Below are 10851 nucleotides of genomic sequence, written 5' to 3' on the forward strand. Positions count from 1 at the left end.
AGGAAGGAAGGAAAGAAGGAAGGGAGGGAGGGAGGGAGGGAGGGATGGAGGGAAGGAGGGACGGAGGGAAACCACTTAGAAAAGAAACAGTTGAGTATTCCCCAGTACTTAATGGCATGCCAATACCCAGAGCCAGAGCAGTATTTATGAAAACTGGACCATTTACCTGACTGGATGGCAATGGCTCCCTTCTCTCTCTTCTCTCTGACTCTTTTGTATCTCCTGGCTCCAAGCCACCCCTTGGTATATGCCTGTAGCACAACCACTCTGCCTATGACTTCTCGAAGTAGCAAATTTAATTGCTCAACATGGTAATATTTGAGAAAAACCTGAAACGAGACATTATTTTTAACATTATATATGGGTTCCTCAACAGAAATTCACTCTACTACAGCATATTCTAAATGAAAATATTAAAACAATGATATAAATAAAGTTTATAGCGATGTGACTTATGCTCACATTACTGACTTCATGGGGGTAAATACAATTCTCCTTCTAAGATTGAGCCAATCCTTGATAATTGATGTAAACAGATGATGAGGTCAACAGGGTTTTAGCGATTCCAAACACTCTCCAGGCCTGTCTCATGTCAGTCAGGAGTTCCATTTTCTCAGTATGAGCCCTATCTACTCTCTTTCCCCATAGCCTCTGATAAAGGTGCTGACCAAGAGGAATGACCCAGCCAACAGTGGAAGTTCAGACGGTGAGGTACCTGGATGATCCACAGTGATCTAATTTCTGCTGAGTAGGAGCAGTGTTGCCATCGACAATAAGGCTGAGGCTGTTTTTTTAAGGCAATCAGGATGGACCATAAAAACCTGGGATCCTATGGGGACATGATGTTCTCCCAAATGAAAAGCTACAGATGCTGAGACTAATAATCAGGCTATGTAGCAAATAACATGAGTCCAGTGAAAAAATGGACAAAACTCTACTAGAAACTCATCACTGCCATTGATATGATTTGTGTATTTACATGTGGTATTGGAATAAGCAACACTGAGAAAAGAAACATTTTTAAACGAGCTCAAAGATTTCATTCTAGAAATGCTAAATGGCTCTCAAATTACATACAGAACAGGAGGCAAACCCTCCTCCTCTACTCCCTAAGGTCCCCAACCTCTTGACACAAGACCAGCAAAGATCATTGTTAGGCTGGGGTCTTGTTTGCTAAGCTACACAACTTACAGAGCCATTCATGCCAGTGACATCACTGACAAGAGACAAAGAAATCACACGGGACAATCTGAACAATAAAGAACAAACTACCTTTGTTTTTCCCAGCACCCAGTGATCTAATCTGGACTTTTCCAAGATAGCCACACAGCTCTCTTTGCTAGCAAGAGGTGTTTGATGTGCTCTGAATGCCAAGTAATAATACCTGCAAAATAAAAGAGTTTAGTGAAGCATTTTCAGTCATCATTTGAGTCAGCATAGTAGAATTACTTGGGACCATTGACACACCTTGTTTTTTAATAGTAAATATTTGTCGAGCACCAATAATAGCATAGTAGGTAGTAAAAGACACATAATTTATATTTATTAACTTGGCTCTTACCTACTTTCATGTTCTGCAATATGTATTTATTTCCCTTTTGATGTTGCTTTGTAATTCATATTCAGTGCATACTTGGTGTCTAATGCATGCAAAATCAAAATATCTAATCCTTTTAGAAAACTGAAATGTAGACAACTCCTCTAGTGAAAGTAGTACTCCTATATATTAGTATCACTATCATAAAAAAGAAATTCCATTGTATATATTTTGACTCTGCTTTGCAAAGTCCCATCTAAAGCAATTTGTAGATAGCAGAAGTGATCACAGCCTAACACTACTGATTCTGCGGAGGGATTCATCTTACTCAACGTATAGAGGAGGTGTGTTTTCTTGATACAATCATGAAAACCACATTTGTTTTCTTAAATTACTTCATTTTACTGAACTTCCAAACTTTCAGATGAAAGAATTTCAAAGAAAAACATTGTAAGCATGGAAAAGTATCCTTTTTTTTTTTTTTTTTTTTTTTTTGAGGCAGAGTTTTGCTCTTGTTGCCCAGGCTGGAGTGCAATGGCACCATCACCATCCCGGCTCACTGCAACTTCTGCCTCCTGGGTTCAAGCGATTCTCCTGCCTCAGCCTCCTGAGTAGCTGGGACTACAGGCGTGCACCACCACATCCAGCTAATTTTATATTTTTAGTAGAGATGGTGTTTCACCATGTTGGTCAGGCTTGTCTTGAACTGCTGACCTCAGGTGATCCACCCGCCTCGGCCTCCCAAAATGCTGGGATTACAGGTGGGAGCCACCTTGCCCAGCCAGGAAAAATTTATTTTCCTCACCCATCCAAGTTCACAGCTGAGGCCCCTAGAACAAGAGACGGATCAACAAGAGAAATACATACAAATTCATTTAATGTCAGTTTTAAGTGACACAGGAGCCTTCATGAGGAAATGAAAACCTGAAGAAACAATTAGACTTGTGTATTTCTATGCCAGCTTTGATGAAGAAGTAGATAATTGTGGAGAAACAGACTTGAAAAAAGAGTTTATTACCCTAATGGTAATTAACTGACGGAATTTAGCAAGACCTGTTTGTTCAGATTCTTCTCTGTGTACCTGTGTCTTCAGAGATAAGAATGTTCCTTTTCTTTGGGTATAGGAAGAGTAGCTTTCACATGTGGGTCTTATGAACTGCTTCGGGGCAGAAGGGCAGGAGAAGGTGAGAGTGACCTTACTGCCTCTGCTATTTTCTCAAATGTTACAGTGCCATACTTTTGGGGTAGTGTGTCCTTAAGTCCATCGTTACCAAAAGGGCTTTTTCCTCCCCTTTCCTTTCTTCTCCTTTATTCTCCCTGTTTTTTAAAAATATAACTTGTTGAGGCACCAGGCATAGTGGCTCATTCCTATAATCCCAGTACTTTGAGAGGCCAAAGTGGGAGGATCACTTAAGCCCAGGAGTTCGAGACCAGCCTGGGCAACATGGTCAAATCCTATCTCTGCAAAAAATTTAAAAAATTAGCCAGGCATGGTGACATGTGTCTGTAGTCCCACCTACTTTGGAGGCTGAGGCAGGAGGATGGCTTAAGCCTGGAATTTGGGGCTGCATGAGCCATGATCATACCACTGCACGCTAGCCTGGGTGACACAAGAAGATCTTGTCTCAAAATTTAAAAACATACATATATATAAATATTTATTATATATTATATTATACATATTATATATTATATATAACTTTTAAAATATATTATCCTTTTAGAAAATCTCACCTTAGTTTTTCTTTAGAAAACTTGCAAGGAGTTTTTTCTCTGCTCTTTGCTGCCATCTATAATTAAGTTCAACCCCTTGATAACTTTGAAATAAATTTAATTTCTTTGTCAAAGGATTTTCCTGCCATTCCTCAAATGAGACTAATCTGCTATTTTGAAATTACTTTTAAATATAGAGCTGTTTTTACTTCTTAAAATAATCACCAAAATGTGAAACATATCCCTCCCCCCTGCCAAATATATCCATATCTTCCTGTTTACGGAAGAATACGGCTACCTAATCAGCACTTGATTCATTCAACTTTATCTTCCGGCTACAAGATTATTTTTCAAGTTAGGATATAAAGCTGAATTTTCTGGAAACATTTGCATTCAGAAACCCTGGGGCTGTTTCCAAGGCTATGAAAATCTGTTTCCACCTTTGGGGAGAAGGGGCAGTGCTCTCTGAACCTGAACAGTGGCCAAGACCAGATGATGCTAGATCATTTGGCAGAACCCAGGAACCTGCTCATAGCAGATATCTTCCGGAGCTAAGTGGGAGGAGGGACAGCCAGGAGTCAAGCTTAGACCTTTCTCTGGACAGTTTATGGCATTAGCACAGATTCTTCAGCCCCAGGTTCTCCAGGACTGTAGTTTTCGTTATGATTTCTCTGACTTGGCTTTGGCTACAGCAAAAAGATTGTGTCGTGGAGCACACAGGGATGGTGGGAATGACTGGTAAATCTATTGTGGTGAGAAAAGTCAGGGTAAAATCTGGATTTCCTATACTTTTAGGACCAGCCATTTACAACACGGGCTCCACTGGCTTTAAGTAGCCCAGGCTTGCTTATGGTGAATGCTCAATGTTACTGGTGATTAAGTATTTAAAGAATCTAATGAATGACCAGCACCTTGAAAGATATAAGAGGAGTGCAAGATATGTTCCAATTCACCAAAGATTTATACTTATTTTTCAGACATCTGTGGGGTTTTTTTTTTTAGCAACTGTTAGTTTCTAAATGGGCAGAATGTATCCTGAACATTAATATTAGAACTTAACTTTGGTTTTCAGTCCATCAACCAAAACATCTTAATTTATTATGATAATAATATTCATATCTAGCTTAGTTCAGAAAGAGATGGGTAACAGTACTGTATGTAAAGAGGTAGTTTTCAAAATATAGTGAAGAAACATATAAGTGACATATCTATAGTAATCAAGTAAGAAAAGCATAATGTATTTCCTTCATGGAATAATTTTGGATTCTACCAGGTACCACGGTGATAAATCACTTTGAGCTCCTGTGTACTTCAATGTAAAGGCTAAGCTGAAAGGGACCAAGCCAAGAGGTTCATCAGGAAGGGAGAGTTTTCTGGAGAGATTCATTTTACGCCTTTCCTGAAGCAGCATGATGAGTTAATCAAGCAAAACATATGCAAGAGCAAAATAATCAATGTAAAAGTCTTGAGAATCTGCACACTTGAGGGTATTGCAAAAACCAGACTTCCCTGAGCTGCCTCTTCTAAGTAGAATTGATTTTACATATTGGAGTCTGAGCACTGAGTTCAGTGTCAGAAGATCTCTGTCTCTAACTGTGGGTGAGTCACTCACCTCTCTGTACCTAACTTTCCACAGGTGGGAATAGGAACCAGATAAGTGGTTCTTAACTCTTATCTTGAGTAGGGAGAAGGACATGGGGCTCAAGGCTCTATGAAAGTCTGGTAAAAGTTATACACATTCTATCTTGGAAAATGCTCTTAACACAACACGTTGCATAAAATGTCAAGAAATCCACATAACTTATTCTTCTTTTTTCTACCTTTCCTTTTTTTTTTTCATTCTTTTTTTTCTTTTTGAGACACAGTTTTACTCGGTTGCCCAGGCTGGAGCACAGTGGTATGATCTGGGCTCACTGCAACCTCTGCCTCCCAGGTTCAAGCAATTCTCGTGCCTCAGCCTCCTGAGTAGCTGGGATTACAGGCATGCACCACCACACCTGGCTAACCTTTGTATTTTTAGTAGAGACGGGGTTTCACCATGTTGGCCAGGCAGGTCTTGAACTCCTGACGTCAAGTGCTGGGATTACAGGTATGAGCCACCGCACCTGGCTCCACATAACTTCTGACAGCCCTCAAGGACCAAAGAGCACTTCCTGCTGCAGAATTTTATGGAAGACATAAATTTCCCAAGGCTTCATTTTATTAAAACATACAAGCTATCAAAATAGTATATATCCAGTTGAAAAATATCTCTATTCAAAAAATATCATTTCATTTTCTGTCTAAAATGTTTTGTTGCATGAAATGCAGGCTGTTCAAGGAAGAATTTTTAAATATAACAGGCAAAGCAGTTTGGGGAGTATTAGCAAAAGTAGCAGGCAACTAGAGATACCTTCTCCTGCATTTAAATTATGGAATCATAAACTGGAAGGATCTGGAAGATTCCAGGATATGTTTGTTTTATACCGCTGCATAACAAATTACTTCAGAATTTAATACCTTAAAAACAGATATTTATCATCACACAGTTTCTGAGGGTCAGGAATTCAGGAGCAGCTTATTCCTGGCCCAGGGTCTCTCATGAGATTACAGTCAAGATGTCAGCCATGGCTGCAGTCATCTGAAAGCCTGACTGGCACTGGAGGATCCATTTCCAAGGTGACTCACTCACATGGCTGTTGGTGGAAAGATTCCGTTCCTCACTGGCTGTTGGCAGGAGGCCTCAGCTCCTTGCCACATGGGCCTCTCCAGGGGACTGCCTGAGTCGCTTCATTACATAGGAGATGGCTTCCCTCAGAACAAAGGGTCTCGGGGTCGGGGTTGGGGGCAGAGAGGGAGAGAAAGAAAAGAATTTGCAATGTGTTTTATGACCTAGGCTTAGAAGTGACATACTCTCGTTTCTTCTATATTCTTCTATTCCTTAGAAGTGAGTCGCTAAGTCCAGATCACATTCAATGGGAGAGGAATGAAGGGGGGAATATCAAATAATTTGTAGACATATTTTAAAACCACCACAAAAGATCTCTCAAGCTCATCAAGTCTTCTGGCTAGTAATGATAACAAAAACCACTCTTAATGATATAAAATGACTTGGGGCTGGGCACGGTGGCTCATGCCTGTAATCCCAGCACTTTGGGAGGCCGAGATGGGTCGATCACGAGGTCAGGAGATTGAGACCATCCTGGCTAACACGGTGAAACCCCGTCTCTACTAAAAATACAAAAAATTAGCTGGGCGTAGTGGTGGGCACCTGTAGTCCCAGCTACACAGGAGGCTGAGGCAGGAGAATGGCGTAAACCCGGGAGGCGGAGCTTGCAGTGAGCTGAGATCGTGCCATTGCACTCCAGCCTGGGCCACAGAGCGAGACTCCGTCTCAAAAAAAAAAAAAAAAAAAAAAAAAAAGACTTATCCAAGATGACAGATTAAATGACAGAGGCTAAAATTATTATCCAAGGTCACTGATGTCCAGGTCATTAATATTTTTAAACAACTGATAAGACTCCAGCTAATGAAGTTTAATTTTTGATGCAAGGGAAAAAAAAAACAAGAAAGAATCAAGTTAAATGCTACTTCTTGCCAGAAAAGAAAAGACTGATAAATTTGCCTAAGAAAAATAAAATTTTTCTACTCGAAAAAAATTGGAGATTTGGGAGGAATTGATCTCTTTTAGCTCTTTAGCTTTTGTTTGTTTAGATATAATGGGTTTTCCATGTTACACTTTATTACGCTCTTTATAGAGAGGCCCCAACCAAAAGCTATTGTTCGGAATGTAGACACATCCCTCATCAAATCAATGGTGGTTAATTTCTTGGCCTATTTAACTGATTTAACTTGAAAAGTATTACCTTTGAGGGTAGAAGGGAGCTTTCATTTCCCCACATTCTCCTTTCTTATGTTCTTTAGTGCAAATGAAGACAAATCTTTGGTAAGACAGAGTAGAGAAACAGACTTTGTTAAATGCACCACAGTTGTCCCATGAGACCTGGTGCATGTCAGCAAAAACAAGGTTTGTGGTCTTTGCTCTGGCTCCACTCAGAAGAATGTGAAGGACATAAGTCTGAGAAATTGTAACGACCAAACATTGCTTCTCCAGGACACAGCCAGAAACAAAGTCGATCAGGTCTCCAAGAACTTCCAGGCTTTCCGCCAGAGGAAGCAGGACCTTAAAGAGAAGACAGGTAGGAGAGAGACTGAGGGCACTATGGAGAAGGAGTAAAGAGGGAAGGTGGCCCTGGACTCCATTCAACATGAGCTCTGTATTTACTGAAAGACAACTTAATTATGGAGGAAAAGAAGTGTTTAGAAATTTTGGAATCTTTGTGTATTCCTGATCAGTTGTCGGATTATTTCTCAGGTTATTTTCTTTCTGGTAAAGAACTAGTACCTGACCTCTTTCAACACAACATGGGCAAAACTGAACTGAACTTATCAGACTTCAGACTCTACTACCACATGCTGAGAGCTACCACCTAGGCAGCTAGAATTTATAGGACAGAAAACTAGGAGAGAGCTAAAGAGAAAGAGATCTGTGGAGGATATCCTCAAGCATTCAGCAGAGTACTAACTGGGACATGCATACAAGGAAACTATCCAAGCCTGGAAAGAACCATCTGAGAGGATTAGAGGGAACAGTGCCTGGTGCTTACAAAGGGCTGGCAATACCAGCTGCTTATGCCAGCCTGACCAGTTGACCTCATAATTCATAGGACAATAGAGTACTCAGAAGGATCTTACTTCATAGTGAGGAAATATAAGTCATTAACACAGCTCTGGTTCTACCTAACAAATCTTTTTTTTGTTTTTTTTTTTTGGAGATGGAGTCTCATCTCTGTCTCCCAGGCTGAAGTGGTGCAATGGCGAGATCCAGCTCACTGCAGTCTCTGCCTACCAGGTTCAAGCGATTCTCCTGCCTCAGCTTTCTGGGTAACTGGGATTGCAGGCATGCACCACCACACCTGGCTACTTTTTGTATTTTTAGTAGAGACAGGGTTTTGCCACGTTGACCAGGCTGGTCTTGAACTCCTGACCTGAAGTGATCCGCCACCCCGGCCTTCCAAAGTGCTGACATGTGTACATGACACATTTACCATGATACGCCATATTCTGGTTCATAAAACATGATTTAATAAATTAAAAAATACATGGCCGGGTACGGTAGCTCGCACCTGTAATTCCAGCACTTGGGGAGGCCGAGGTGGGTGGATCACGAGGTCAGGAGATCGAGACCATCCTGGCTAACACAGTGAAACCCTGTGTCTACTAAAAATACAGAAAAAATTAGCCGGGTGTTGTGGCAGGCGCCTGTAGTCCCAGCTACTCAGGAGGCTGAGACAGGAGAATGGAGTGAATCCGGGAGGTGGAGCTTGCAGTGAGCCCAGATTGCCATTGCACTCCAGCCTGGGCGACCAGAGTGAGACTCTGTCTCAAAAAAAAAAAAAACCTATTTATGCCCATTCACAGAGATTCAGATTTAAATTGGTCTGGAATAGAGCTCAGGTATTATCTCAAAAAAATTAATTAATTAATTAAAAAATACTCAAGTCACACAAGTATGTTCTCTAGCCACAGTGGAATTAAATTAGAAATCAACGACAGAAAGATATCTGGAAAATTCCCAAATATTTATGAAGGGACTTCTAAATTACCCAGAGGCCAGAGAAAAAATCAAAAAGGAAATTGGAAAGTACTTTAAATTAAATAAAAATGAAAATACAATGTGTCAAGGTATCTAGAAATGTGCAGTGTTAAAAACTTACCAGAAAAGAAGAATGGTCTCAAATACATGACCTCACCTCCACCATAAGAAATTAGAAAAAGAAGAGCAAATTAAACCAAAAGTAAGCAGAATAAAAGAAATAATAAAGATCAAAGTAGAAGTCAATGAAATAGAAAATAGGAAAGCAATTGATGAAACCAAAAGCTGGTTTTCTGAGAAAGTTAATAAAACTGGTAAACCTCTAGCCATATAGATCAGAAAAAAAGAAAGGAAAAGAAGAAACAAATTACCAATACCAGGTATGAGATTGGTGATATCCTAGTTTCTACACATATTAAAAGAATAGTCAGGGAAATATTATGAATGACTTCATGCCATACCATAAGCTAAAGAGAAAAAGCATATGATCCTAATAAATGAAAAAAAGCATTTGACAACATCCAACATCTAATTCTTATTAAAAATTTAAAAAAATTGGCTGGGCGCGGTGGCTCAAGCCTGTAATCCCAGCACTTTGGGAGGCCGAGATGGGTGGATCATGAGGTCAGGAGATTGAGACTATCCTGGCTAACACGGTGAAACCCCGTCTGTACTAAAAGTACAAAAAATTAGCTGGGCGTGGTGGTGGGCGCCTATAGTCCCAGCTACTCGGGAGGCTGAGGCAGGAAAATGGCATGAACCCAGGAGGTGGAGCTTGCAGTGAGTCGAGATCACGCCACTGCACTCCAGCCTGGGCAATAGTGCAAGACTCCATCTCAAAAAAAAACAAAAAAACAAAAAACAAAAAAGAAAAGAAACTGAAAATGAAAAAATATATTCGTAATAGCATTTTAATGTAAAATAAATAGGGATAAATCTGACAATGTGCAAGACCTGTACACTGAAAACTACAAAACATTGGCTAAAAAAATCTAAAGAAGACCTAAATAAATGGAGAGAGGTATCATGTTTATAGGTCAGAAGAATTCATATTGTTATTACTTAAGTAAAGCAGATTACCCTCTATAATGTGGGTGGCCATCATAAAATTAGTTGAAGGCCTTAAGGGAAAAGACTGAAGTCCCGTGATGAGGAAGAAATGGATTCTGTCTCTAGACTTTACTGAGTCTACATCACACACACACACACACACACACACACACACACACACCCACACCCTACTGGTTTTGTTTCTCTGGAGAACCCTGATTGCTCTCATGTAGGTAAACTGAGGACACAGAGCCAACCTTGGTGATAAACTTACAATATTGCGAAAGGTAGAGGTAAATTCTGTGCAAAACCATAAATGGTAGAAGGTTGTTTTTAGTGACTTCCTTCCCTATCATTTCTGTTCTCTTTGTTCACTGACTGCCCAAGTTCCCCACAGATTTGGGGGCTTCTACACCGCACACTGGGGATCTAGGACACCTCAATCTCATTGTTCCTCCTCACACTCACAAACGGATCTTCCCTGCCCTGTGTCAAAACTCTCTATGCCTGGGCATTCCCACAGGGCTGTCTGTGCAAGGGACTGGCTGGCTCCTTTAGTAAACATTTAGATCCTGAGGGAGAACTTAAAATCATTGATAAAAACTCTTTCTTTCTACAGAGGAGAAAGCCAGAGAGAAGGCAATTGGCCCAAGATGAGAAATTTAATAAGTGGAAGATCTGAGGCTTACCCAGGTCTTTTAATTCAGGCTTCTCTACACTTATCAAACCTTCCTAGCTCTTCCTGTGTGCACCTGGTATCTTTGACTCTCTAGCAGGGACTTTTGATGCTCCAGCACCTTTAATATCAGGCTTTTGACTTAAAGTGTTGATTTCTTCTATCTGAGTACCAGCTGTCTGGTTGTCCTTAACATACATGTAAGGGATCCAAAGAATATTCCTTTTTTTTTTTTTTTTT

General features: G+C 40.3%; 1 protein-coding gene across 5 annotated transcripts in view; it reads right to left on the reverse strand.

Moving 5' to 3' along the window:
- Nucleotides 1-10851, reverse strand: part of MYO3B (myosin IIIB) — a 545921-nt gene that overhangs the window by 176391 nt on the left and 358679 nt on the right. For all 5 annotated transcript variants that reach the window (XR_001007340.1, XR_001007338.1, XR_001007339.1 and 2 more), the window contains exons 26-27: nt 1273-1384; nt 167-329 (exon numbers count right to left, since the gene is read on the reverse strand). Coding sequence is in view for 2 of the 5 variants with exons in the window: in XM_011991954.1 (XP_011847344.1) it covers nt 167-329; nt 1273-1384 (275 nt within the window). In the remaining 3 variants the exon portion in view is untranslated. The remainder of the gene's footprint in view (nt 1-166; nt 330-1272; nt 1385-10851) is intronic.

Source organism: Mandrillus leucophaeus, unplaced genomic scaffold (genome assembly GCF_000951045.1).
Source record: "Mandrillus leucophaeus isolate KB7577 unplaced genomic scaffold, Mleu.le_1.0 Scaffold40, whole genome shotgun sequence".
NCBI lineage: Eukaryota > Metazoa > Chordata > Mammalia > Primates > Cercopithecidae > Mandrillus > Mandrillus leucophaeus.